Here is a 26,883-nt window from a genome sequence, read left to right on the forward strand (position 1 = left end):
GAGGGCAAGAAATGCCTGCGTGCAGCTAGGTGGCGAAGAAGTGTTGCCCGAGGCAAAAGGACAAAAATCACAAGGTGGGCGGGCAATCAGTGTTGCTGAATGCTGAACAGAAAGCACCGTTGTCTGTGGCAACAGGCGGAAGCGGGAGCGGCGCGCAGTGCTTGTCGCCTGGTTGGTTGGCTGACAGCAGGCTCCAGCCTGAGCAGTTGTTCAGCACGGTGAAGCGGCGAGCCGAGGCGACTTGGAGACCTATCAATCAGCCTCCCAGTTTCGCATTAAAACACGCTTCAGAAGAAATGAAATTGGAACCATATTGTGATGATGCCCGGGTATTAATACGAAAACGAGTCGGTTTGAAGCCAAGGGGCCAATACGCAAGCAGGTCACCGTTGAAGCAAACAGCAGCCCCAGCAATGTAACTCAGAATCCGCCGAAACGAATGCATCATGTCAATACTAAAAGAGCTTCCGGCTAAGGCGCGCTTTGTAAAGACTCCGACCTGATTATTTCAAGAAAACAACTACTCATTCTTAGGATCATGACCCAACTGACATTCGTTGCTCGATATTTTTGAAGGTTATACGAACGGTAACATCTACCTCATTTCAAACTAATACACGCTGCCTTATGCCGATGCAACAGAATCCATCCATGTCATGAGCAAAGCTGATATATCATCCGTCCTCTCCGCCTTGATATGGCGGCGGGCCGTCAGGATATGAACCTGCCGACAAGACGCCCTCGCGAATGTCGGATCTTGTCACGAGAACAGTCAGATCAACCAGTCGCATCATCACCGGGCCAGGCACCGCACTTGAGCGCTGCTGAAAACATCTTGCCTTCATGCACTTTGTCTGGTCACCGTCATGCCGCCACAGCTTCTGCGGGCATGCATGGGCTTTGCCTTTGGTCTCTGAGATGCTCAGAATGCGGCCCTGTTCCTCCCTGTCCCAGCAGAGCTCATGCATACGCGAGATTTGATCGGTTCCGAAAAGTCTGAATCTTTTGTACTCTGATTTGATATTCATCGCGCCCAGGTAGCGCTTCTCCGTCAGCCACATCTCCAGCGTGGGGATCTGATAAAACTGCGCCGCCACAAGCAGCTCGAGGTACTTGGCCGTATCGTAGCCCGACGACGGATCGTAAAAGAGCGGGAAGCGGCGCATACGCAAGAATCGGAGCACTTCGCTGAACATGTCCGGGTCGGCATCGAGGAAGTACTCGCCATCGTGCGTGGCATCTGTGCTGAGCACCGCTGTGAGGAGATGACTTTCGGCGAGCGTGGCCCGCGTGGTGAAGAATTGCTTCTCGCCTACGCGAAGCACCACACGGCTATCTAGGACTGGCGTGGGAGCTGCGTTAATGGATGCTACCTCGGCAGCTACGTTTGAGCCTGCCGCAGCAGTCGCTTCTCGAAAGAACGGTGGACCATTAGCGCTGAGCCTGGACTCCGAAACCGATAATCGACTGGTCCAAGTATCTCGCTCTGGAACAGGTTCCGTCATATTGGTAGGCGTCGGCGGTATGTTGTCCAGTGTATTTGCTGCGTCGGGTTCCGCATTGTTGCTCCTATTGTGCAGGTGAGCGTGCGACGGACGGTGGTGGTGGTGATGATGGCTTGAAGGAACGAAAAAAGCAGCGTTCATATTGGCGGATGGGATAGAAATAATGTACTTGACGAGGGTAGAAACGAGAAGTCTTCAAATATTTGTTTTACCACACAATATTTATTCCTGCAGCTTGCTCCGGTGAGGCTTGACTGGGCGCGTGCTCCTTCGTCATACCAGCACTAATAACAGCGCCGATTGCTAACAATGGCAGCCATGATTGGATGCGGGCTGGCCAGCAATCACTTGTGGTGGGTGTCGCAGGGCTGGCACGGTTTGCAGCTGTTGGACATTGAGTACGAATTACTCCGCAGTGCAACAGTGAGTGTGCCTCCACGTAGGTTGAGTGAGTCGCTGAAATTAATTCCAGCTCAATTGGTGCTTCAGTGAGACTTGAAAGCTTCAACTGGCGTTTTACAAGGTTAGCCATCTTACTGGTACCTCAATTCGGCAGCAATGACAGCGTGATCACTTGTATCTAATTTGGCCAGGAAATGTGCTAATGCTCAGGCGGTGATTGGCCAAGCCCAACGCATCAACAAATTTCCGGGCCTCGACGGAATCCACTCGCACTCACCAAGCTACAGTTTCGCGAATCAAGCTGGACCACTACGATCTCAAAGGCTCCTCGATATCCATCGGCCAATTGCCTCTGTGGTGCTATCCTACGACTGGATCAGCCATTGAACCCCAGAAAGAGGCTCTGCGACATTCTCCCACCGCCTTCCCCGCGACCCTCCCCCTCCGATACATCCCGCATCGCCGTCCTTCCCCCCGGGTCGTCCGTCCTTTTTTCGCCGCCCATGGCTACGTTGCAAAGACTGGCCGCCTGCGGCGCCGCCGCCTCAAGGCTGGCCCTACGTCCCGTCGCCGCCCGCCACACAGCCGCCGCCCGTTGCCTGTCGACGACGCGCGCGCGCCCGTACGCCACGACCGAGCACGTCGGGACCCGGCTGGTGCCCGTCGACGAGGACTTTGCCATCAACGAAAACATCTACGGCCTCCAGAACGCCGAGCCCAAGACGAAGCGGCGGTCCAAGGAGAACTCGGTCGAGGACCGCAAGGTCCGCCACTACACGGTCAACTTTGGCCCGCAGCATCCCGCCGCCCACGGCGTGCTGCGGCTGATCCTCGAGCTCAACGGCGAGGAGATCATCCGCGCCGACCCCCACGTCGGCCTGCTGCACCGCGGCACCGAGAAGCTCATCGAGTACAAGACGTACCTCCAGGCGTTGCCGTACTTTGACCGCCTCGACTACGTCTCCATGATGACCAACGAGCAGTGCTTCGCCCTCGCCGTCGAGAAGCTGCTCAACATTGAGATCCCCGACCGTGCCAAGTACATCCGCACCCTGTTTGGCGAGATCACCCGCATCCTGAACCATCTCATGTCCGTCCTCTCGCACGCCATGGACGTCGGTGCCCTGACTCCCTTCCTGTGGGGTTTTGAGGAGCGAGAGAAGCTCATGGTATGTGTTTGCCGACCCCACGCCTTGCGCGTTTTTACCAGATACCCGGCATTGACTCGCCATTAGGAATTCTACGAACGTGTCTCCGGTGCCCGCCTCCACTCCGCCTACGTTCGCCCCGGAGGCGTCCACCAGGACATCCCCGTCGGCCTCCTCGACGACATCTACCAGTGGGCCACCCAGTTTGGCGACCGCATCGACGAGACCGAAGAGATGCTCACGGACAACCGCATCTGGATCGAGCGTCTGCGCGGCGTCGGCGTCCTACCCGCCCGCGAGGCCCTGAACCTGTCCTTTACCGGCGTCATGCTGCGCGGCTCCGGCGTGCCCTGGGACGTCCGCAAGAGTCAGCCCTACGACGCCTACGACAAGGTCGAGTTCGATGTGCCCGTCGGCACCAACGGCGACTGCTACGACCGCTACCTGTGCCGCATGGAGGAGTTCCGCCAGTCGCTCCGCATCATCCACCAGTGCCTCAACCAGATGCCCGGCGGCCCCGTCCGCGTTGAGGACTACAAAATCTCTCCGCCCCCGCGCTCCGCCATGAAGGAGAACATGGAGGCCCTCATCCACCACTTCCTGCTCTACACCAAGGGCTACGCCGTCCCCCCTGGCGAGACCTACTCCGCCATCGAGGCCCCCAAGGGCGAGATGGGCGTCTACGTCGTCTCTGATGGCAGCGAGCGCCCCTACCGCTGTCACATTCGCGCCCCTGGCTTCGCCCACCTTGGTGGTTTCGACCACGTCGCTAAGGGTCACTTGCTTGCCGACGCCGTCGCTGTTATCGGTACCATGGATCTCGTGTTTGGTAAGTTGCCCACGGTTCCTGTCATCGGGCAAAGCATTCGCTAACTTGTTCTCGCAGGTGAGGTTGATCGGTAGAGACCTTTTGTTTGGCCATGTAGAAATGTAGAATGGGGCTTCTTTTGATTTCCTTTTGTTTGTAGTCATAGCTGGCTAGGAGATTCAGTATATACTCCGCAATACAACGTTTCTTTAGTCGATTAGAATCTTGGTTTTATAGCACCAGGCGTTGAGACGTTGTGGAACAAGACCAGCCAAAAGAAATGTGATTCTAAATTTATTGCTTGTTGTTGGATACATGGTAGTTGTACATTGAAAACGGGTCACATTTTACAGTTTTTTGCTCAAAACACCTTGGTGCCCGCCCCCGAGGCCTGGTCCATGAGAAAGCCCTTGAGCGAGGAGAAGCTGTTGACGGCGCGAAGGCCCAGCGACCGCAACGGCACGAGCGGGCCGCTGTCTACCGAGTACAGCTTATGCAGCTTATCGCAGACGCCGAGCACGACGTGGTTAGCCGCGTATCGCTCGGCATTATACGGCTCCAGCGCCATCTGCGTGCCGAGATCCTGGCCATGGCCGACGGCGTACTGTATGGTGCGCGCGAGGCTCTGGATGTCGCCCTGGCCCTGGTTGAGGCCCTGGCCGGCGAGCGGGTGGATGGTGTGCGCGGCATCGCCGACGAGCGCGACGCGCTCGCCGATGTACGTGTCGGCGTGCCGCAGCTTGAGCGGGAACGCGGCCACGCTGCCCTGCTGCACGGCGACGGCGGCCTGCGGGACGGCGTGCGCGTCGAACGGCGTGTGCTCCGTGCGCCACGAGAGCTCCTCCTGCTGCCCGGCTGTTTGCGTGTGCATGTAGGCCACGTCCACGGGCGGCAGGCGGAACGCGGCGTTGACGAGGGCGAGGAAGTCCTGGGGGGCCAGCGATTTGAGCACGGCGGCGTTCTCGGGCGTCGTCGACCAGACCAGGGTCGCATATTTGCCCGGCATGGGCAGCATAGCAACGGGCCCCGTGGGGAGGAAGCGCTGGTACGCCGTCTTGGTATGCGCGCCGCCCCAGCCCTCACCCTCGAGCTCGAGCGTGGCGACGACGCCATGGCGGCCATAGTCCCAGCCGCGGGCCTCGATGCCCGCAAAGGCCCGGACGGGGCTGTTGGCGCCGTCCGCACCGACGAGGAGCCGCGCCGCGAGCGACTGCCCGCCTGCAAGGTGCACGACGGGCCACCCGCTCAAGTCCAGGTCCTCCGACTCCTCCCCCAGGGTGATACTCTCCACGCGCGAGTTGTCCAGGACCGTGACGCCGCCGAGCTCCCGCAGACGCTTCAACAGGCCAGACGTGGTGTTGAGATTCTCCGTCATGTACGCCAGGGTGCTGCCACCGTCGCCACCGCGGTGCTGCCAGTCAAACTCGATGCGCGCGCCGCTGACGCCGTCCCAGACTTGCATCTCCTGGAACGCCTGGATGCGTTCGCGCTGCATGTGCGACCAGGCGCCAATCTCGTTGAGAAAGTGTGCGGACGAGGGCGTCAGGGAGCTGCAGCGGTTCGAGTACTGCGTCGGTGGGAGCGAAAAGGAGGCAACCTTGGACAGGTCCTGCGCCTCGACGAGGGCGACGCGGAGGTGTGCGGTGACCGGGTGGGAGCCTGCAGGTACGGGGGATCAGTAGGGTGGCAGGAGGGGGGCGGACGGGTGGTGGAGAAGAAGGATGGCAGCGTACGGAGAGCTGTGAGGAGACTGAGGCCCGCGGGGCCGCCGCCGACGCAGACGACATCGTAAATGTCATGGGAGGGTGTCGCGCCGACGGCGGAGGCAGAGTAGGCGCGGCGCGAAGTGGGTGTCAGGCGGCGAGAGCATCCGCGGCAGACGAACCGGGAGCTCGGGAAGACGACGCGTCCAAGAGCCATGGTTGGTAGCGTAGGGTGCTTTGCGGCCAATTGATTCGATTGGATGCCTGTGATGGGTGGAAGGGAAGACCTTAGAGGATGGAGATGGGCAGCTTCGAGGAGAGAGAGGGTGGTCCTTTTTTGGTGGGGCATGACGCCAGATGCTTATTGAGGTTGTACAGTGTCAAGGCTGTACTTGAGCAGATTTATTGTCAGACTGATATTTCTGTTTTACTTTTTACTAACTAGCCAAATAAATGTTGTTTCCAGAGTTAAGATTTTCAGATATGAAAGTGGTGTTTGTAGCTGCAGTGTTGGATCACGGCTGGCGGCTCCGAAAGTAGTGAGGATATTGTAGTTAGATGGCAATTTAGCCAAAGGGTCAAAAAAAGATAGAAAGAGGTACTCCTTTCATTGTTATAATTGTTTACATTTCCAAAGAAAGAAAATCAGAAGTAAATGCTGTAAAGCTATAGAAAAATAGAAAGGGATTTACTCCTTTCGTTGTTATCATTCCTCACATTTCCAAAAAGAATTTTTGACCTGTAAAGTTACACATACATATATCGATATATATACAGGGGACTAAGTATACCAATTCATACCATTTACTGTCGCCGAAAAACAAAAACCTTGCTAAACGCCATTCCATGCTAAACCAGTTTCATCACCACAACCCATCCCTGAGCTCCTTCGGAAAGCTTTCTCGCCGACATCAGCGAGCCTCGGTCAAGGAGCCCAGGAGATGCACGCACGCCACCGCCGCCGCCGCCGCAATGCTGCCGAGGGCCAGCATCTGCAGCCCCGACCAGAGGCACTGCTGCCACCTGACACGGCCACCACCCAGCAGCCACTTCTTGCCGGCGCCAAAGGACAGGAGCGCAGCCAGGCAGAGGCCGATGCTCCAGCGCATGCCGGTGCCGACGGTGGCGGTGAACAGGTACGGCAGCAGCGGGATGGCGCCGCCGACGGCGTAGCCGAGCGCAATGGAGAGGCCCGAGGCGACGGGCCAGATGGGAAGAGGCGCGGCGTCGTCGGCAGCAGCAGCAGCAGCAGCATCGTCGTCGTCACGTACCTGGTGGATGCCGGCGACGGCGCGGTCCAGGCCGCCGGGCTGGCTGCGGAGCGTGGCGACTATGCTGGCGGCCGTCGTCGCCGACAGGCAGAGCGGCTCGAGGTGGCGCAGGACGAGCTGCTCCTGCGCGCCGGCCGCGTCGCCCTTTTCCAGCGCCTCCTCGTCAAGACTGTCGTCGCCATGGAAACCGCGGCGGTGGTTGTGGTGCCGGAGCATGCCCCGGAGCTCCTCCTCGTCACCCTCGTCGGACGGCGGCGGCCCCGGCAGCTCGTCCAGGGCGGAGAGGTAGCCGCCGATGCCCATGCTGATGCTGCCGGCGCAGAGGTCCGCGAGCCCCGCGTAGATGACGGTGTCGGCCTTGCCCAGCGAGCTGAGGCCGGCGGTGAGGGCAAAGGGCACCGTCAGGCCGTCGGAGAAGCCCAGCGTAAAGTCGGACAGGAACCGCGTGCGGCTGGGGCTCTGGGAGAGGGCCATGGTGGGCAGGTGCCGTGTACTAGGCGGCAAGGTTTGAGGCAGGTCGTGAGGAGAGGACTCGAGCAACCGGGAAACGAGGTCAGATCCAACCTCGCTGGAATTTATAAAGAATTTGGTGCAAGTCTGTATAGTGGCTGCAGAATACGGCTCCGCATCGAGTCTCGAGAAGCAAATTAGTTGTGGCGGCCCGTAATGTTCGCTGGCAGGAACCGGTCGGTTGGTCTGCACCTTGGCGAAGCTCTCCGTTGGTAGGCCAAGCACAACACCACGATTTTTCCTGTAGTAAAAGGGTGAAGAATTTAGACTTGTATTATCAAATTGGAATGAAAAGGCAACAAGAAAAAAAACTCAAGAGGCCAGGACAGCAAACCCAACGCAAGAGGCGTCGCGGTCTTTGAACGGGCGCTACATGGCCCTGGCCCACATGATGGAGGAGCGAGGTGGTATTGGACAAAGAGGAGGCTGAGAAAAAATGGAAAAATAAAAGAACGCTACATTGCGGAATTTCAGCGCAGAAAAAACAGCTGGGTTTTTGCTGGGTGGTTCATGGGACCGCGCGGCGCATGATATCCGTCCTGCGCCGCCGGCCTACGTTTTGGTGACCGACCGAACGCGGCGCCGAATCAGGAAGGTTCTTTTTTGCACACAGGGGTGTTCCCCTGGTCATGTTGATTTTGCAGGGCCGATTACTCTGTATGCGCAGCTCTGAACAAAATGTTGCTACATTTCCAGCTTTTCGCTATTATTATTTAACAAAACATGTTGCCACCACGGGCCCAGGTTTGTTGAATAAGACCAGCTTCGGCCGACCAGCATCCGCGCTCTTCGAGCTTCAGCAGCCAGCCGGCAACACGGCTCCGTGGGCTTGTTCAAGTGAGTGAGCACGCAGCCCCCACGTGCGCGGTGACATTGGCTTTGGAATGGCGAGGACATGATTCGGGAGAGCCCCCCTCGACAAAAAGCCACCTGCAAGCCCGCATCTTACAAAGGGTGGGTTGGAGCCCAGCTGTTGGGGAGGGGGCGGATCAGCCGACGCCACCAAGTGGACAAAGGCGGGGGACCAGGCAGGTCAGTCCAGGGTGTCCAGGGTGTTGTGGATGGATGGCATGGGTAGTTATGTGGTTCTAGACACTGATGATAGCAGGGGACAGTAGGGGATAGCAGGGGCGATAGGTAATAGTATGACTGAGAGAATGCGAGGTTGACGCATCTTCTATTCTTGGCAGTCTATGTAGGCATCAAAGCGCATAAATGGTGGTAGCAACTGATATGACGGAAAGGAAATATTACATGATTCCAATCGTCTCTCCATCATGCTCATGCCATCACCATAGGCTAAAAAATATTTCCACCATGTATATACAATATTTTGTGTAATCCAACACGTCAACATGCACAGCGGCAGCAGCAGAAGCGGCGGTTAGCTATTTCGAGGGCTCATATCCCTTGGGCGGGTGCAGGCCGTCGGGCACCTCGACCGTGTCCTCGTAGTAGGTGGGCGCCTGGCTGTTGGCCCAAATCTCCTTGATGCGGGGGAGAATCTTGCGGCCGTTGACGGCATGGTCGAGCTTGAGGTTGGGCGCGGGGAAGCGCTTGTTGCCGCCAGCGGTGCTGAACTGGCCGGCCTGGGAATAGTTAAAGTACATGGACTGCAGCTGCTCGGGCGAGGACCACTTGCGCAGCTTGTCGCCCGTCTTGGCAGCCACCATCTGGTACACGTTGGCGCCGACGTCCCAGCGACCGAGCGTGGGCAGGTCCCAGTTGGCCGAGACGGTGGCAATTTCCGAGTAGTGATTGTAAAAGTTGTTGTCGGTGGTGCCGACGAGCTCCTTGGGGACGGCGTCGCCGAGGAGGACGCCGAGGATCTGGTTGCGGTTGGGGTACGTCTCGTTCTCGTCAAAAGTGACGAGGACGAGCGTCTTCTTCATAAACTTCTTGTCCTCCAGCAGGGGGTCGAGAAAGGTACGGCACCAGGCGCCGGCCGTGGTGACGTCGGTATCGTGGCCGTCCGACGTCATGTTGGGGGTGATGAACATCCACTGCGGCAGCTTGTCGGCGGCGAGGTCCTGGTGGAAGACGGAGCGCGACGTGTCAATCATGGAGAGGTTCTTGATCTGGGACAGGCGGCTCTCCCAGTGGACGATCGAGTCGTGCATGATGGCGGGATTGTGCTTGCGGACGTAGTCGTTCTTGCCATTGTTCTGGTTCTTGAATCCCATGCCCTCGAAGCCCGAGTAGGGCATATCCTCCTGGTAGTGGCCCCAGGAGATGCCGCGGTACTCGAGCAGGTCGATGACAGTGGAGATGTTGCGCGGTGCGCGGATGAAGTTGTCGTTTTGCATGCCAAAGTAGTCACCGGCGATGGCGGCCATGTAGTTGGGCTGAGAGGGGTGGGTAAGGGCAAAGTAGTTGTCGAGGAGGATGCCCTTTTTGGCAAAGTAGTTGAAGTTGACTTGGCAAGTTAGTTCTGGGGGTCAAACACAGACAGAAGTTGAGAGGGACAAGGATTTGGGGGCGGGTGTACATACCGTCACCGATGGACTTGTCGTAGTTTTGGTTCTCAAAGTAGATGATGACGAGACGGTCAAAGGCCTTGCCAGGGACGTGGCTGGTCGGGCTCGACGTCTTGGCCGTAGCGGCGGCGGCGGCGACCTCCTGGGCGGCCGTGGCCGTGTAACGAGTCTCCCAGTTGGCGCCGCAGGTTCGGTCGGCAGCGACGAGGCCGGCCAGGGCGGCGATGGTGCCGGCGAGTTGAAAGCGCATTGTGATTGCGATGCGATGAGGTAGGGAGAGATGGGGGGGGAGACGATTGTCACGGCAAGGGCAATGTGACGACAGGACGTCAAGATGGGCGGAGAGGCCGCTTATGACATTTTCTGTTCCTGGGTATGTAGGTATGCAGCTGAGCCGGCATGACGGGCAGACGCTAGCAGGATCAGGACACCATGGATAGGTTCTTGGCTTGGCTGGCCATGCGCGGCAACGAATTGTAGGTAGGTAGTCAGTGAGAGGGAGTTTTGGGAAGCCTCGTGCCTGGGTTAGAGCAAATGGGCCGGTCTTGAGTGGTCCTGGTGGCGGTGGTGGCGGGGGTATCCGTACTGGAATTGGGGTTCGCTATCTGGCCGTGGGGAATGAGGACCAGCGAGGATTGTCCTGCACCTGAAGAGTCAAGAGGAAAGTTGATTTTTTGTTGCTTTTTGTCTTGCTATTTTTGCCCTTTTGATTCCCTACTTTCTGTTGTTAGGCCTCGAAACCAAACATGTTTCCTTGTTTTAGATGTTAGACAGAGTACTCCTAGGCTGATCCCGAGTCACCCCCACTTGAAATATTTGGAGCTGAGACCCCAGTTCTATCCAATCAGCAATCAGCTAATCCACCGAGTGTTGGACGGCGGATCCACTCCACCAAGACACTTATTTTTATAATAATACTTATTTGTACAGATTATAAGCCACAACCTGCCGTCTCACAACGCCCAACGCATCCACGTGTCACGTTTGGCTTGCTCATGCTCGTCACCCACCGCGAATATTCTGCGCGGGAAAAACGGTTCTGCCAAGTCTATTATTTCCTAGCCGTATCGCGTGCGTGCCGTTCTTCCGGACGCCTCGCCGGAACAATGATCCAAGATGGTACACCGAGAACACCGGGTGCTCGGCGACCAGCATCACATCACCATGTGGCCGTTTGCGCTGTATTCCGACTGCTCCCTCTCATAGGTAGCTCTCGCATTGTGCCAACGGCCCGCCTACCTCGCAACGTGGGAGCGCACTGTCAAATCCGAGGCTGCAGCCGGTTCTGGAATGTCTCCTGCTTGTAATGACCGCAGCGTGGTGGCGTCTGCTGTGGCTGCCAACTATCGACATCAGCACGGAGCAACGCCGCGAATCGACACCAACGTTGCCAAGCGCGACTGTCCGATTGATGAACCGTCCATCTCTGCCGCTGCATTCGACGCCTGTGTTTCGTAATGCCATGGCTTTCAATGGCCACCCCGTCGCCACTCGATCCCACACCATCAAGCCGACATCTTGGCGCCCAGACGGTAGCTACCGCCCACCATCTAGCCAAGAGTCAGTACTCCGTAGACGGAGTACATTCTTTCGCAGAAAACAATGGCGCTAAGCCCGAGTCAGCGCCTGTACGTCGCATTTTGGCATTGAGGTAGAGAGGGAGGGCCCATGACCCATGACACCCTATTCGTACAGACATTATCACCACCAAGGAAGGAAGGTGGCCTTGTTTCGCCACCAAAATTAGCGCCCACTATTACTGAGCAGACTTACCTTACCTTATTTAGTAGGTAGGTCAAGCAAGCTAGTTACCGAACACGGTCTTTGGAGTACCCACGACTCAAAGTTCCCCAGGCATCACTTTGTCTCGTCTACCGCGCGCCTCTCCCGTCCATTACCGGCCCCCTCTTCTCTTTTTCTACAGCCGCAGAGAATCATATACCGGACGGAGCATGCAGAACCCGACGTCTTCCCGCGCGCTGCCATGAGTGACGTCCCCCGGCCGCCGCCCCCGCGCCCCGATGGCCTGCCCTCGTCGTGGAACCACCACGGCCGCCCGCGCCGCGCTCTCTGGTCCTGTTGGCAGATGGCCTTTTTCTTCCTCGTCTTTGTCATCACGATCCTCGGCCTCACTCTGATTCCGTTTGGCATATCCTCCAACGCCGCCGCCCCGCCAAGCAGCCATGGCGACAGTGAGCATCAGACCCCTCCCGAGCCCGTCGACGAGACACACCCGGAGCCGCAGCCGACCGCCGCGCCGGAGCCGGAGACGCGCCCCGGCCCGCGGCTCAGAGACCCTGCCGAGTATATCCTCGATATGGCGTGGGACTTTGCCGCCGCGCCCACCACACGCGAATACAACTGGACCATCACCAACGCCCACCTCAACCCGGACGGCGTCTACCGCCTAATGTACCTCATCAACGACCAGTTCCCCGGTCCTCTTGTCGAGTGCAACGACGGTGACACCATCATCGTCCACGTCAACAACCAGGCCGTCAACGCGACCGCCCTCCATTTCCACGGCCTCTTCCAAAACGGCTCCAACTTCATGGACGGCACCGTCGGCGTCACCCAGTGTCCCATCGCTCCCCGGTCCTCCTTCACCTACACCTTTACCATCAGCGGCCAGTCCGGCACATACTGGTACCACGCGCACCACAGCGCCCAGGCCTCGGACGGCCTGCTCGGTCCCGTCGTCATACACGCCAGGAACGAGCGCACCGTCCTGCAGGAGCTCGACTACGCCTCAGACCGCATCGTCATGGTCCAGGACCACTACCACAACCTCACCTCGGAGTTGCTCATGGACTACCTCCAGCCCGACATGGAAAACGACGAACCCGTCCCGGACAATGCCCTCATCAACGGCCGCGGCGTCCGCGACTGCGCCGACTTCCCCGGCTGGCCCTGTGACGCCGCCAACACCTCCCGCCCCGTCTTTGACCTCGCCGCCAACCAGCGGCACCGGCTGCGCGTCATCAACGTCGGCGCCATGGCCGAGTTCCAGATCCAGTTTGACGAACACCCCTTTTACGTCACCGAGGTTGACGGCACCGACGTCCACCCGGAGCCCTTTCACCGCCTCAATATCCTCCCCGCGCAGCGCTACAGTGTCATCCTCGAGACCAACGTCACCACCGCCGACGCCTTTTGGATGCGCGCCCGCATCGTCACCCAATGCTTCACCACCGAGAACAAGCGCCTTGTCCCCGAGCTGCATGCCGTCATCCGCTACCAGTCCGACGACGCCCCTCTGCCCGCCGCCGAGCCCACCAGCGAGGACTGGCCCGAGGCCGCCGAGGTCATCTGCCGCGACCTCAACGTCAGCGCGCTGCACCCCGTCGTCGCGCAGTCGCCGCCGCCCGCCGACGAGTTCGTCCTTGTCCGCGCCAACTTTATGATTGGCGACTGGGCGCTGGCCCGCGGCTTCTTCAACGGCTCCACGTGGCACGCCAACGCCACGCACCCGTCCTTGCATCGCTACCTCGACGGCATCCGCGCCGCCGACGCAGGCTCGGCCTCCTCTACGAAACCCGCCGCCGCCGCCATGGCTGTCAACGACAAGGTTTTTGACCCTACGCGTGACTATGTCCTCGAGACGACGGGCGCGCGCACCATTGACCTCGCGATCAACAACTTTGACGACGGCTCCCACCCGTTCCACCTCCACGGGCACAAATTCTTCGTCCTCGTCCAGGGCGAGACGGGCTACCCGCCCGAAGCCCACCAGATGCCCGCGTACCTGGCCGAGCACGAGCATCTCCTCGTGAACCCCGTCCGGCGCGACACTGTCACCGTCGAAGGCTACGGCTGGGTTATCGTCCGCGTCGTCCTCGACAACCCGGGCCTCTGGGCCTTTCACTGCCACAACACCTGGCACGCCGAGTCCGGCATGGTGATGCAGTTTCTCGTCGGCAGCGACGCTGTTCGCCACTGGACCGTCGACGAGAGACAGAGGGAGCTGTGTTCCAGAGACGGCGTCTTGACGGGCATGCGTCCGTCGGACGATCTTTGGTTTGGTCATATCACCAAATAATCTCGCGTCTCATCAGATTTTGACTCCGTATACTAGAGAATAACCGTTTTGTATATAGATCCCGTGTACATAATACCTACCCGTACAAAATAGACTAGGCACATGACTACCTACACAAGTTCACTACTACCACGCCAGCAACCCCAAGTTGACCATTGTAACCGAGCTTCTCAAGCCAACACGACGAATGTTAACCTGATTGTCCACTCCCCCGCCCCGCCCCCCAAAAACAAACTTTGCTCTTTTCTATCGTAACCTCGTGTCCTTCACTCCCCTTGATTTTCAGCATTTCTGGCGGTCCACTTGGCCAGTCTTGAAAAGGATATTTCGCCATCGCATACTACCATTATTTTTGCCCGTGCTATTTTTTCATTTTATTTTTCGGTAAACCCTTCCATAGTTTCTTTGGGCCTACTACCTTGAAAAGTCGAGAAAAAAAGTCTTTGGCGCGTCTACTAGCCACGCCAAAAAAACACTTATACCAGCCAACAGCGTAAAGTATAATATAATCCGCGTCAATCCAAAGCGCAGAAACAAGACATTAAAACCCACCATGCCCTCTTTCTTCTCCAAAGATTCTCACACCTCCTCTCCATCGCCCATCCTACCTTGACCTCGAGTCCTTGTCCTCTGCAAAGCCATGGACTCTGTTTTCCTGCCCCGTACGTCCCTCTCCCTCTCTCTGTCCCCCTTTCCCAACATGTCCCTAACACAACGCGCCCCCCCCAATTAGTCTTCATTCTCGCCGTGATCCTGCGCGGGTGGCCGCTCTTCGTGCGGCTGCGCCGCATCCTCGGCGCCACCGAGGACGAGAGCGAGGCTGGCTACGACCCGGACCACTGCCGGTGGCTGTCCATTGTCACCCTGCTCTTGCTCCACTCGCTGCTGGGCGGCCTGTTTCTCGGCCTCAGCGACATTGTCGACCCCTGCTGGCTCATCCTCGTCGGCTGCTTCCCGGCGGACCTGTACTTTGCGTGCTGGGAGAGCCGCCGGCCTACCGCCCCCCTGCTGCCGACAACGACGACGACGACGACGACGCCCCCGCCGTGTGCGTACTGTGGGAGCTGGCAGCTCGCTCCGCAGACGCGCCACCCGACGCCCCCGCCGACGACGGGGCCGACGGTCTGGCACTTCGTTCCGGCGACGGGACCATTGGCGACGACGTCTTCATGTACAGAGGCGGCCGAGGTGAGTGAGCCATGCCCTCCGGCATATGCGATAGATCGAGATGGTCACCGTGCCGGCGTCTGAACCACCACCATGGCTGAGCGGGGGACTAGTACTCTAGATTCGAGACTCACGTTTCACAAAAGTGCTCCATGGCATCGCCGTGAGAGCCTTGTTATTTTCTTGGAGGTCTACAATCACATTGTCTTGTATCAACCTAGACGCGTAGGAAATAGAAACGCGAAGACGCAATGAGACATCAGTTGTGGCTATATATGATGATAATTACAAACTCTATTTAGTCTTTGAAGGTGATTCTCCTCCAGCAATTTATTGCTCTTCTCTATTGTAAATCCGAAAACGCCAACTGCCTGCTTTGAAGATAGAATGGAGAATCCAGTGACTTTGAAAGACAAAAACAGGTGGCGCCAGGCAAGATCCCACGTGCTCTCCAATTTCTATAAACTGTTTCTTTCCCAAACCTTCGCGCCAATAAAAAAGAATAGATAATGTATATTGAACAACAATTGTGAAGGAAAATGGATGAAGGAGATGAATGTCCGTTTCTTGTACAAACTTGTACAACTCCCAACACAAATACTTCTGCCCGTTTGTCTTTCCAGAACAGCCAAGTCCCACGCCATCCGTCACGGGAATGGCAATGGCGGGGAGGGGATATAATAAAAATATAAAAACGCCAAAATGCAGGTTTTCTTCCGGGGCAAAAATACGAGTCTCACGGGTGACTCCCGGACTCACGCACTAGGTGGGTATCACAAGGTCGCTCAAATCAGGCTCTTCTCGCAATGTTGACACCAGGATTCACAAATGCGCGGCATGCAATGTCACTTATACGTCGAACAACGTTGGTCGTGCCGCCCGTCACCTGTGATTGGTTCAAAAGGAATCCGGACGCCACCGCCAGCCGGCTCTTTGGCTCCGCCTCGTCGTTCCCGGGCGATTGAGACGTTCCGTAGTTCGGTCCCAAGCGAGGAGACAAGTGACGAACCACAGCAATAGAGTAGAGCACGTCACGGTTCTCGCGTCCATCGAGCAAGCCGCGCATCCTGCCCAAGACGTCTTCCTGGGCCTGCTGAGCTTGAGGCGATTCGGGATTGTCGCGGTGACGGATAAAATCGGCCAGATTGTACCAAAAGTCAAACTGGCGTGTCCTTTGAGTGTCCGAGTCGGCTACCGGGGGCGATAATGGATTGTTTGGCAGATACTCGCCACACAACAGCGTGTCCACCACTTGCAAACGGCTTCGAGCCTCGGCGCTGTCACCTTCCGGGGGCAAAGTAACCCGCATGGATGCGTTGCCACGCTCTGGGGTCTGAAAAGCGGTACAAGCAAGCTGCCAGACGATTCTAGTCTCGAGGATGCCAGAGTAAGCCATTTGCGTATGGTCATTCGCCTTGACAGCTTCGAGCACCTTGAGAAACGAAGCCATCTGCTCTAGCAGTGGAGGGTGCTTGGGGAAGGACATGATGTTGTTCTCGGCAAAATAGTACCAGGTAGTCTCGAAGAAGGCCGCCAGTGCAGTCGCATACATTTCGTGGTAGACTTTGGTGATTTCACTAAACGTCTCCTCGCTGGCGGGAACTTGAGGTGATGTGGGGGTAGGCCCGAGAGAGTCGATAATTTGGTGGACTTTCATCTTGGGCGCTTTGATGGGTGTAAGTCGCTTGGTTAGAAACATGGTATGGTAGTAATTGTGCTCACCTGGTTCTGGTAACCTATGATCCAGCTGGTTATTTGCAGTGTGGTTAACGTGTCGAGCGGGGTCAAACGCTGCGGCAGGCTGGTATGCTCTCGAAGCAGGATTGGCGCTGGCGGAATATTCGTATCGAGTATCAGCTGCAATAGACGTTGCCGAGTGGGCGGCGGCAACAGAGATCGAGTGATAGGCTGTGTTGGGAGTTGGGTTGGCAGTTGCAGTGTGAGGGGTAGAAGTGGCCGCATACGAGGCCGGCAGCATCGACGACTGGGTAGTGTACGCGTTAATTTGGCGGCCGTTGCCGGCGACGGATCCAGGCGAATTGGATGAAGGGAGCGACGCGGTAGGCGACGGTGCCGGCTGAATGGAGCCTGGTTGAGCTGCTGGCTGCTGGCGGAAGATGGGGTCGTAGCCGAGACACTCGCGTTTCGACTTTTTGCAGTTATTGCAGGTAGGATGAGCTTCGTCGCACTAAAAGAAAGCAATGCCAAAAAATGGGCGCAGGTTAGTATGCCGTGCTGGGGGGACAAGAGTTAAAAAACCAAGGTGCTGAGTAGATGAAGGGAAATGTCAAGGGTGGCCATTATGCATCGCGACTTGGGCAGGCACGCTATGAGTATATTTTGGTGGGGAGCTTGACGTGGTGGTGGTGGCGCCCCATTTGCTGACTGATGAAAGCCCCAGTAGGCTAAAGACTTTGGACGACATGACTTGGCAGCGGCAGATGCAGCGACGACAGCCTTGCTAGTCAAAGCACAGCTGTCCAATAACCAGAAATATCGTGACTGTTACTGGCAGGGAACTCCATGCCAGCATGCATAAAATCGTGTCACGACGTCGACTGTCGAGTTTGAGGTGGTGCGTCTCGGGTCGATCGAATCCTTGGACGGACTAGGGCATCCGACTCCACTTGGAGTGCCAGGTTGACAGATAGAGAATTGGTGCAACATGGCAGCTTGCAACACGGTCAAGTGAATAGAGCTGCATGGTGATGGCGTAGGGTGTGGAATCCGGTCCGTGTAGTTTGGAGGGTTGTGTATATTGTCAACTTGTGAATAGTGTCAACTTGCCTTGATTCGTCGTCTCCTGCAGGTCAGACAGCCCGTCTTTGTTCGCCGCTTGATTTCCTGTCATTCGCATGTGGTTAGCCATGGACAAGCACACAGGAGGATAGGGAGGGCCAGCAGCGCCGGACTGCACGGTCCGGTCGCATCTGGTGAGAAGGCGGCGGGTAGCAACCGATAAGACCAACCTTCTTGGAGCCTCTACTTCCTGGCAGGCGAGGATCGTGGGGCAGAGGGTAGCGAGACAGCTCCGTGTGTAACCCATAACCCGGCGTAGCACCGACAGTAGACTGAGCATAGTATGCCTGGCCAGAAGGAGATGCGGGTTGCAGAGGTCCGTTGATAGTGTGCGGATGAGGGCCAGACTGCGGCTGCTGCTGGGTCATGGCGTCAATGGTGCGCATGCTCGGCAGTGTGACGGCATTGGGGCCGTTGGCGTGACCAGCAGCTCGTTGAGCATCGGGGGCCTGCGAGGTCGTGACATTCGAGTATGAGGTGAATTGGGTCGTCGGGTTCGTCGAGGGCGGAGGAGCTGACGTGGCTGTCGAGGGAGCCGTCGGGGCCTGTGGCTGGGCATCGGTGCGGTAGCTGGCAGAATGATGCGAGGAGGGAGAAGGGTGCGAGGCCGGGGGAGCAGCAGCCTGGCGGCCGAGGAGAAGGAGATGGTTGGACATTTCGCCGTCGGTCGGGGCGGGAGAAGGCTGCGCCGCTCGTGTACCGTTGAGGGGGCTGCGAGAAGCAGCTTCAGCGGCGGGAGCAGGCGCGTGAGGTATCGTGGTCGGTGTGATGGTGGCAGGGCTGGCGATGGTGGCTGCAGCAGCTGCAGCAGTGGTAGCAACAGTAGAAGCTGTAGCGAGAGCTGTGGACGTCGAGGTCGAGGTGGAAGAGGTCGAGGCAGCCGGCTCGGGGTTGGAGCTGGTCGGAGGCGGTCGGGAGGCCGGAGGCGTAGATGTTTGCGGCTCTGGAGCAGCAGATGTAGCGACGGCGGCAGCAGAGGGAGGAGGAGAGGGAGAAGGACCGGTAGCAAGATTCGACGATGCCGGAGCAGTGGAGTTGGTCACGGTACCAGCATCGCCGTCGCCGCCAACTGGATTGTCGGGCGCCATTCCTGGCCAGGGTCCGGGATGTTTTTTTTTTTTTTGCCTGGATTAAAATGAGAAGCCTGTTATGGAGCCAAGTTTCGACATGGGCGAGAAAGCAAAAAAAAGGGCCGGGTAGAGAAACGCTAGAGCAACACCTCCCCCCCGAAAATGAATAGTGAAAATGGGAAAATCCAACCGGGTAGGGGAGGGACACTGGACAGGAAAGGGAACAAGAGGATTAACATGAAGCTTAGAGAAGATGGTGATGATGAAAGAAAACGGCAAGAAACAAGGAAGCGAGAATCGATTGGGGGCCCCTTTGACCGATGAGCCGCTGCAAGGGGGGGGGGTGTGGGTGAGATGGCTGGGCGGCCGGAGGAATGTTTTTTGGTAGTGAATGAAGAGGGAAGAAAACAAGTCGTCGTCAAGACAAGCAGAGAAGAGAAGGAAGTCAAAAGATTGATGTAGTGAGTGAGAGAGTGACGAAGCGCCAAAGGCATGCGGGCCATAATTAACTACTAGGTAACTACCAGGTCAGTAGGTACTTCGTTTATAATTTAGTACAATGCCGGACTAGGCAAGGCAGGTTGGCTGGCAAGGCCTTTGGTCTGAAGGCGAGGAGGGAGGAGGGCCAGTGTATTTTTGGTTTGTTCGGGCCGGCGAGAAGCTTTGCGCTAGCGCCCAGACTTGTCGCTTCTACGAATAGACAGAAGGGAAGTAGGGGAAGTACCTACCTGGTAACTAGGTACCCAAGGTAGACGGATACCCAGAGTCCGTACATGCAGATGGGCATGCCGCTCCAATAAGAAGCTTACGTTCTACCTATGTACAGAGTATTCTGCTGCTCAATTCTGCAAGGCCTGTCGGCGGGGTCTTTGGGGTGGTGTTATTGTTATTATTTTAAGCTTTTTTCTTTTCCCTCGCTTCGATAGGTAGGACATGGAGTGATGATGCGAGGCGCGCCCAAGCACACCCTCCCCAAAGTAAACAGAGTAAACAGCTTTCTTATGCTGCTCGAGGTACCCTAGGCACCCAAGTATCGAGGAAAAAAAAGGCCGCGCGCGCGCTCGTCCCGGCACATATGTACAGGGATATCAAGTTCATCGCCCCAAGGGAAGATGCATTAGTTAGTTACTGAGTAACCAACATTTCTGCCTTGTACAATTTACAAATATACAAATATACAAATATACAAATATTTCATCCGGCAGTCAAACCAGGCAGTCTTTGTCAGATTTGGAATGGGATGAGGCCACTTCCATCCAGCCCAGCAAGTTGCTGGCACACGAGACAGAGATGGCCGTCATTTTTCCCTATTGGTCGCATGACCATACGCACGCATGATGCGCTGCCTTCCCCAACCAATCACTGCCGGTGACTTTTCGGGGGGACTTTCCGAACGCTGATAAGGGGGGGGGGGATGAACAGTTTGGTTATTTCTCGTACCCAGTCAAAGGGACTACTCCGTAGGTACTAACGTAATGGCGTAGGAATTGTACAGTAACAGGACCTAGTTAACTACAAAATCCCAGGCGGGTCTGGTCCTGTCATTAGCGAGGAAGCTTGGCTGCGGCCGCTCTGAGCTCTGAGCCGAACCTTGGCGGCTCCCTGCTAAGTCTTAGCGCTGAGTTCCTCCCCCGACCGACCTCAACAAGCGAGCCAGCTAGCCGTGCAGCTGTACCTAGGTACCTACCTAGGTACATAGGTACGCAGTAGGTCTGCACAGCTAGGTACCACTAGTTGGGTTGCCGTCATTTATTTATTCATGACGGACCAGTGCTTTAAATCGACATCGTCAGCATTTCTTCATGCAGCCAAAGCAATCTCTGCCAAGCGGATGCTGGCCATCCCTGCCTCGCGCACTGCCCTTTTTTTTTTCCTCCTCCTTCATCCTTGCCGTTGGAAAAAAAATATTCCCCCTCATATTTGTTTGCCGACAACCCAAAAAAGGCCAATCCAAGCACAGAGAGATCAGCCCCCTCCCTTGGCCCACATCGCTCCCGTCGCTTCGACTTCCAAAGTGGCTTCCAATTGCCCTTCCAACCTTCTACGACATGATAAGCCAAATATTAAACCCCCAAAAGACCCCCAAACATACCCCCCCTGGCCCCCCCTAGCCGCTGGCAAGGGGCCTGGTCCATCATCGACCCATGTAGCCTTTCCACCCTGGCGAGTCGCTCCATGCACAAGTGCACCAAGCAGCCAGGTGACCAGTGTAATCAAACATCATCTCTTCTTTTTCATTTGTTTTATTCTTATTTTTATTCCTCAGTTCTCAAACAAAAAAAATCCAAAAAAAATCACCTCACCACTTCTTCTCCAGCTGTACGGAGCACTCTTCCTCTCCCTCTCCCTCTCCAAGAAGATACCTGTCCTCATCTCGCTTCCGACATTCTTATGCTGCGTACCCTGCCAATCTCTCTTCATCAACTCGTTATACGTTGTACATACATCTCGCTCGCATGGCACCCTGCCACCCATTCTAATTTTAGCATCTTTCAAGTCTCATTCGCTTGTTCCCTGTAACAGAGTGCCCAACGTTTTCTTGAACGTACAGATTACTATTATTACATACTCTTTCTTGCTCCGTTTCATTCATCGTCCACGTCCAGATTGTTTGCATTGTCGAGGTCCACACTCACTCAATAGTATTGGACCCCCCCCCCTTCCCGCCGAGTGTCCGCCCCGGATAGCACCTCTTCCGACTGTCATAAGCCGCCCCCATCCAACTCATCATCGGCCCCTCCGACTCATACACACCCGTCTCAAGCGCACCCCGCCTGCATCCGTTTCACGGCCTCTTTATTGTACCCCGACACCTTGCCCTCGGCGCCATCCGCCCCAGGCACCATCCATGGACTCGCCTGGCACGCCTCCTTGCGCGCATCGTACGTCCATGCCAGGCACCACTTGCTGTTCTCGACCTCGCACTTGCGCTGGCAGTCGCTCGCCTTCTTGACCAGCCCCCACGTCCTGACCTGCTTGTCCGCCGGTCCGACGTGGTCCTGGCCCCGGGCCGCCGCCGCTGGCCGGAAGAGCTCCATCAACTCGCCCCAGCGCACGGGTTTGGTCGCCGTACCGACCACCTTGCTCACCCGCGTCGTCGCCGCCGCCGTCCGCAGCGAGTGGAACGACAGGATCGGCGCGCAGTACTTTTCCCGCGTGATGCGCGTCTCCTCGGGCGCCTCGCCGTTGAAGTGGTGCGCGTACCGCTCCTCCAGGTAGATGCCCAGCTTGAGAAACGTCGTCGCCACCAGCCTGTCCCCCCATTTCTCGTCGAGCGACTCCACGTACGCCTGCCGCACCACGTCTTTGCGACGGAAGAGCTGGCGCATCGCCTCGCCCGAGATGATGATGGCCGATCCGCCGTGCGCAAACCGTCCGCGGAAGTCACCCACCGCATTGCCAATATAGTGCGGGTTCTCCGGATTCAGGTGCGTCAATAACAGATTCAGCGTCGATTTCACAACAAACGTATCGTCGTCCAAGATGAGATACCACTTCTTGTTAGGCATCGTCTTGTACATGAGCTCCATCCCCGGCGCAAACTAGAACCTGTCAGTACACAGCGCAAAGTATACTATCCACAGTGCACGTACCTTGAGCGCGTCGAGCTCCCAGCCGACGCTGCGTCCGATCCCCAGCGCCGTCTCCTCGTCGCCCGCCTGTATCGCGCTCTGCAGCGTCTGGTACTTTTTGAGCCGGTGATGAGCCCTCCAGTCCCCATCGCCGTACTCCCGCACCATCTTAAGCACGTCGTGCACCGGTACGCCAATGGCCTTGGCATCCTTGCCGTCCACCGTCGTCCAGTCGCCCACCACCACGTAGTCCTTGCCCTCCTCGCCCAAGAGGCCGCCGCCATAGCTCCCCTGCAGCGCGGCCAGCTGCAGCGGCACGCGGTGCCTCGTCCCGTAGCCCGTCTTAATCAGGTACCCGACGTCCTCGCGCAGGTCCAGCTTGTACGGCGCCGGCTGCCGCAGCCAGGCGTCCCGGTCCTCCGTCGCCCCACGCACGGCGGCCGATGCCCGCACCGCATTGAAGCGCAGCGCCAGGCGGATCGAAGAGTCGGGTGGCAGTACGATGTAAGATACGCTCAATATGACGAGGCCCAGGATCGCAGTCTGAAGCAGCCGCTTGCGAACGCGCCTTGGTATGTTGAGCATGATGAGTGATGCGGATCGCCCTGCTGTCCGGCAGGGGTGTGAAGAATGCGCGGTTCGGCTTTTGAACAAAAACAGGATTTCTCAATAGTGATGAGTCGAAAGGAGGTTTTGAATAAAATTCCAATGTGGAAATTGTATCAATCGTCTTGCTATGCCCTTCGGTTACCTGTTCTCATATATCAGATCTTGATGAGCATGATGCCGCCGGCCACAGGGGGGTCGCCCTTGAGGGCTCGCGGTTTGACAATGCCTGGTCGCAAGACCCGCGAATCCGTTTCCCCTCCGATAATATTCGCTGTAGAGGGCCCGGTAAGCGTTGAAATGAGCCACGCGTCAATTATTCACAATTTTTGTCCCCGCGAGGTTGACTGGGGCAAATGAAATTGAGCACCAGCGCAAAGATTAGGAGTTCAGCCAATGCTCCGCTGACTCATCAGCTCAACTTGACTGTGTTATCCGTAGGTGCATCGTGTTATGGTCAAGCTTATCGGATCCAAAAATAGAGTGAAATAAATACGCTTTAAACTAATTTTTGGATACGCCGTGTTATCTGATTGAAACATGATGACAAAAAAAAGCATCTTCTATGTCCAATATCGCTGGTTATGTACGTACGTCCTAGTCCGCCAGGTTCTCTCTTCTTCAAACAACCTCACTCTAAGTAATTCAACGCCGAGGTCTCAATAGCATGGTTCATCCCTTTTACTTTTCCAATTCGTAAAACAAAAGATACACCTCCTTCTGCATACTCAGAACCTCACTCGTCTTGGCTTCGCGAACCTTTTCGTCGCTTACCCGCCACCAACGATCGAGGTGCTGCTTGGCCCTCTTGGGCTTGGCGCGCTTGATGCTCCCTGTGAGCGAGTGCGCCGGTTGCGACTGCGGACGCAGCCTCGGCGACTCTGACCTGATGCCGCCGTCAAACTTACCCGAGGTGAGGCGTGACAGTGCCGACTTGGTGGACGCGGCGACAGAGCGCAGGCTGCTAGAGTCGGTGTCGCGGTCACGGCCGCTGATGCTGGGGCTGGGGCTGCTCCCCTCCGGCTCCGCTGCGGTGGGCACGCTGCGCGGGGCCGGCACGGGGACCGAGTCCAGCGAGGGTGTCGAGGACCCGTTGGTGGAGGCGGGCGAGAGGAGATCGGGCGTCGAGATGGCGGGGCTGTCTGCGTTTTTGGCGTGGATGAGGGGTGTTGACAGCGGCGTGGGCGTCTTGCTGTAAACTTCAGATTGCATAAAGGTATTTTGGTTGGGAAAGTGCGGCGGGACATTTTGCCGCCGAAACGCCTCGTAGTGGCCGCTGTTATGACCGCCGCGGTGCGTGACCATGCCGAGGAGCTTATACCGGCGCTGCTCGGCCAGCCCGCCAAGGGGCAGCTGCTCGGGGAAGGCGACCTTGGCCGAGTTCTTCTGCGTCATCTGGCCAACGCCGTAGATGGAGCGGGACAGGTGGATGGCAAGTATCTTGGGGAAAATAGTCATGCGCGTCGTCTTGGAAATGCGACGCTTGGGCGCATAACGCATGTCTCCGAGGTCAACGCCTTCGGGTGGCTGTTCTGGGTCCGTCCGGATGGCCTGGTTGAGCTTGGCGATGCTATCAAGTGCGTTGGCTTTGAACGACTCGGACGTCGAGCGCGAAACTTCATGCTCGAGGTTGGCCACAGTCTGCACAAGACGGCACATTTCGCACTTGAAATCGTCAATGTATTCCGTCTTAAAGATGCCATCAAAGCAGGAGCCAAGAGACGTGGACATGACCTGTGGCACAGCCAGGGTTATTGTGCAAAAGGTCTCCTCGCGCGGCTTCGTCTTGTAGCCGCAGGTTTGGCACTCGAGGTGAGATTCGTATTTGCCCTCCATGGGGAAGCCATCTTCCAGCTCTATGGGAAGCGGCCGCGTCGATTGCGGCGAGGCTGTACTGGGTAGCAAGCTATCAGTGTCTGAATTTGACTGCGAGTTTGTTCCGTTTGTGGACGATGCGGCAATGCCGTCAGGGGTGCCGCTTGTCGCGGCCTGTTTCTCATCCTTTTCGCTGTCGCTTTGCTCGGGGATGGAATTGGTCGTCGAGTTGCTGCCACTACCGTTGACAGCTGCTCGGGCGTGTAACCGGGCTCTCTGGCCAGCGTGGTACTCGTCTTTTAAGCGCTCAGCGACGATTTGCAAGAACTCTTGAGCATCTTGTTGCTGTCTGCTGATGCGCTGTTTGAAGGCGACCTCGAGGACGCGCACAAAGGGGAACGGCGAGATGGCCTTTTTCGCAATGGGCCGCTCGTTGAGATGGTCAATCATGTCCTTGAGCCCGTGTGTGACGAGACCATCTTGAAGGCCCTGGATTTTCCACAGGGGCATCTCGCCGCCGCCACTGCCATCCTCGTCCGAGAGGCTCGGCTGGACCAGGTTGGCGTAGACAGCCGGGTCCTCGATGCTTCGGCGATGCGTCTCGCGGATGAGATAGATGCGCAGGTCGCCGAGACCGGCGAGGGCCTGGAGGACCGAGTTGATGAAGCAGTCATTGGCCTGGTTGCGCAGGCCGACAATCGTCTTCTTCTTGGTGCTGGCGCCGTCGTGGTCAATGGCAAACGTGGGCCCAAAGACGTAGATGAGGGCTGCGGCGGCGAGGGACGCCCCGGCGGCGTACGACACCACCGTAACCGACTTATCGGGCATTAAAAATATGTGTTCGCTTGTCGTCACCGTGTGTCGCTCCCTCTGTGTGAAACGCCCGCAAGAGGGGGAGACGGCGGATGTGACGCGCTCGGTTTGAATCGGGGTTTAGCGGAGCACAACGCAAGCGCTGACGCTGTCGTAGGGCCGGGGCGGCGACTGTCAAGGTCTGCTACTGATATCTATATACATATATTTCTGCCCGGTGTCGTCGATTCGTGCCGGCGTGTGCGTGTATGATACTGTTCAGGAGATTTTCGGGGACGTTGCTGCAGCCAGGGGCGTAGAGTGGTAGATGGGCGCAGCAGGTGCGAAGACGGGTCGAAACTCCGCGGCGGGGGGAGGAATTGCTCGTAGATGTGTAGGGTCAAGTCGAACGAAGTCGATTGGAGAAAATGGACTCTCGGTTGGCGACTGCACAGCCTTTGTGCCAGCCTTTTCGTCGTGTGGCAGGGTGAAAAGAAACTGACGTCAAGGAGCGTTTGCAGAGCCAGAGAGGGTGGCCGAAGGGGGGTGGGCGCGGGCGGCGGCGATGCGGCGTATTTTTATTTTGCGGCCGCGGCGGATTTAGGGCCGGCCAACTCCACCCCCGACAAATTTCAGTGTTGCGTATGTATTATGTATTTCGGAATGAGATGAATTTCGTCTGAAGAAAATACACCTCATTGTTCAATCAGTTTGGTCGGTGCATGCCACGTAACACAGGAGTTCAGGTTCTTCAGGACGTGCGCTTTCATGCTTGGGATACCTCACTCAACTCAGCATCGTGGACTGCACTTTCTTACCCTCACGAATAAATACAACTGATAAATACATAAATACAACTACATACAACGAATGAATGTGCCTCAATTACTCAAAGTCATCCCAATTTTTACGCCAACCACCCCCAATGGCTCTGCGCTGTCAGTGTTCCACGCTACTCGTCGCCGGTCCCTGTCCATGTCCCTTGTTCCAGCCACTCAAGCGATCAACATGTCCAGGCAGCCAAATAAAATTCAAGTCATGACTCCGTACATTCCGCACTTTGGTCAATGGTCGCATCGCTAGCCAAGATGCTACCGGAACTTTGCTGGATTCAATAGCGGACGCTATTGTATCCAATGCGGGGAAGTAGCTTGGCTGCGCCGGACAAAGACCAGATTTGGAAAGAAACAAAAGACCAA

General features: G+C 57.0%; 9 protein-coding genes across 9 annotated transcripts; 2 read left to right on the plus strand and 7 right to left on the minus strand.

Moving 5' to 3' along the window:
• Window positions 1–674: 674 nt before the first annotated feature.
• CCM_02262 (BTB/POZ fold domain containing protein) lies at window positions 675–1,646 on the minus strand (the record flags this gene model as incomplete). The annotated part of the gene is made up of 1 exon (XM_006667414.1): window positions 675–1,646. The coding sequence occupies one exon, from the start codon at window positions 1,644–1,646 to the stop codon at window positions 675–677; it is 972 nt and encodes a 323-aa protein (XP_006667477.1).
• A 764-nt stretch (window positions 1,647–2,410) lies between these two features.
• On the plus strand, window positions 2,411–3,958 carry CCM_02263 (NADH-ubiquinone oxidoreductase 49 kDa subunit; the record flags this gene model as incomplete). The annotated part of the gene is made up of 3 exons (XM_006667415.1): window positions 2,411–3,076; window positions 3,143–3,884; window positions 3,942–3,958. 3 exons carry the CDS (start codon window positions 2,411–2,413, stop codon window positions 3,956–3,958), a joined length of 1,425 nt encoding a protein of 474 aa, XP_006667478.1.
• A 266-nt stretch (window positions 3,959–4,224) lies between these two features.
• On the minus strand, window positions 4,225–5,783 carry CCM_02264 (ubiquinone biosynthesis monooxygenase COQ6; the record flags this gene model as incomplete). The annotated part of the gene is made up of 2 exons (XM_006667416.1): window positions 4,225–5,522; window positions 5,597–5,783. 2 exons carry the CDS (start codon window positions 5,781–5,783, stop codon window positions 4,225–4,227), a joined length of 1,485 nt encoding a protein of 494 aa, XP_006667479.1.
• Window positions 5,784–6,477: 694 nt separating this feature from the next.
• On the minus strand, window positions 6,478–7,311 carry CCM_02265 (uncharacterized protein; the record flags this gene model as incomplete). The annotated part of the gene is made up of 1 exon (XM_006667417.1): window positions 6,478–7,311. The coding sequence occupies one exon, from the start codon at window positions 7,309–7,311 to the stop codon at window positions 6,478–6,480; it is 834 nt and encodes a 277-aa protein (XP_006667480.1).
• Window positions 7,312–8,735: 1,424 nt separating this feature from the next.
• Window positions 8,736–10,074, minus strand: CCM_02266 (acid phosphatase; the record flags this gene model as incomplete). The annotated part of the gene is made up of 2 exons (XM_006667418.1): window positions 8,736–9,778; window positions 9,840–10,074. The coding sequence occupies 2 exons, from the start codon at window positions 10,072–10,074 to the stop codon at window positions 8,736–8,738; spliced, it is 1,278 nt and encodes a 425-aa protein (XP_006667481.1).
• Window positions 10,075–11,808: 1,734 nt separating this feature from the next.
• Window positions 11,809–13,863, plus strand: CCM_02267 (L-ascorbate oxidase; the record flags this gene model as incomplete). The annotated part of the gene is made up of 1 exon (XM_006667419.1): window positions 11,809–13,863. One exon carries the CDS (start codon window positions 11,809–11,811, stop codon window positions 13,861–13,863), a length of 2,055 nt encoding a protein of 684 aa, XP_006667482.1.
• A 1,957-nt stretch (window positions 13,864–15,820) lies between these two features.
• On the minus strand, window positions 15,821–18,917 carry CCM_02268 (C6 finger domain protein, putative; the record flags this gene model as incomplete). The annotated part of the gene is made up of 2 exons (XM_006667420.1): window positions 15,821–17,218; window positions 18,000–18,917. The coding sequence occupies 2 exons, from the start codon at window positions 18,915–18,917 to the stop codon at window positions 15,821–15,823; spliced, it is 2,316 nt and encodes a 771-aa protein (XP_006667483.1).
• A 2,741-nt stretch (window positions 18,918–21,658) lies between these two features.
• Window positions 21,659–23,056, minus strand: CCM_02269 (uncharacterized protein; the record flags this gene model as incomplete). Its single annotated transcript, XM_006667421.1, has 2 exons — window positions 21,659–22,441; window positions 22,493–23,056. The coding sequence occupies 2 exons, from the start codon at window positions 23,054–23,056 to the stop codon at window positions 21,659–21,661; spliced, it is 1,347 nt and encodes a 448-aa protein (XP_006667484.1).
• A 702-nt stretch (window positions 23,057–23,758) lies between these two features.
• Window positions 23,759–25,720, minus strand: CCM_02270 (ubiquitin C-terminal hydrolase, putative; the record flags this gene model as incomplete). The annotated part of the gene is made up of 2 exons (XM_006667422.1): window positions 23,759–23,910; window positions 23,986–25,720. The coding sequence occupies 2 exons, from the start codon at window positions 25,718–25,720 to the stop codon at window positions 23,759–23,761; spliced, it is 1,887 nt and encodes a 628-aa protein (XP_006667485.1).
• Window positions 25,721–26,883: the final 1,163 nt, after the last annotated feature.

This window comes from Cordyceps militaris (assembly GCF_000225605.1).
Source record: "Cordyceps militaris CM01 unplaced genomic scaffold CCM_S00002, whole genome shotgun sequence".
Classification (NCBI taxonomy): Eukaryota; Fungi; Ascomycota; class Sordariomycetes; order Hypocreales; family Cordycipitaceae; genus Cordyceps; species Cordyceps militaris.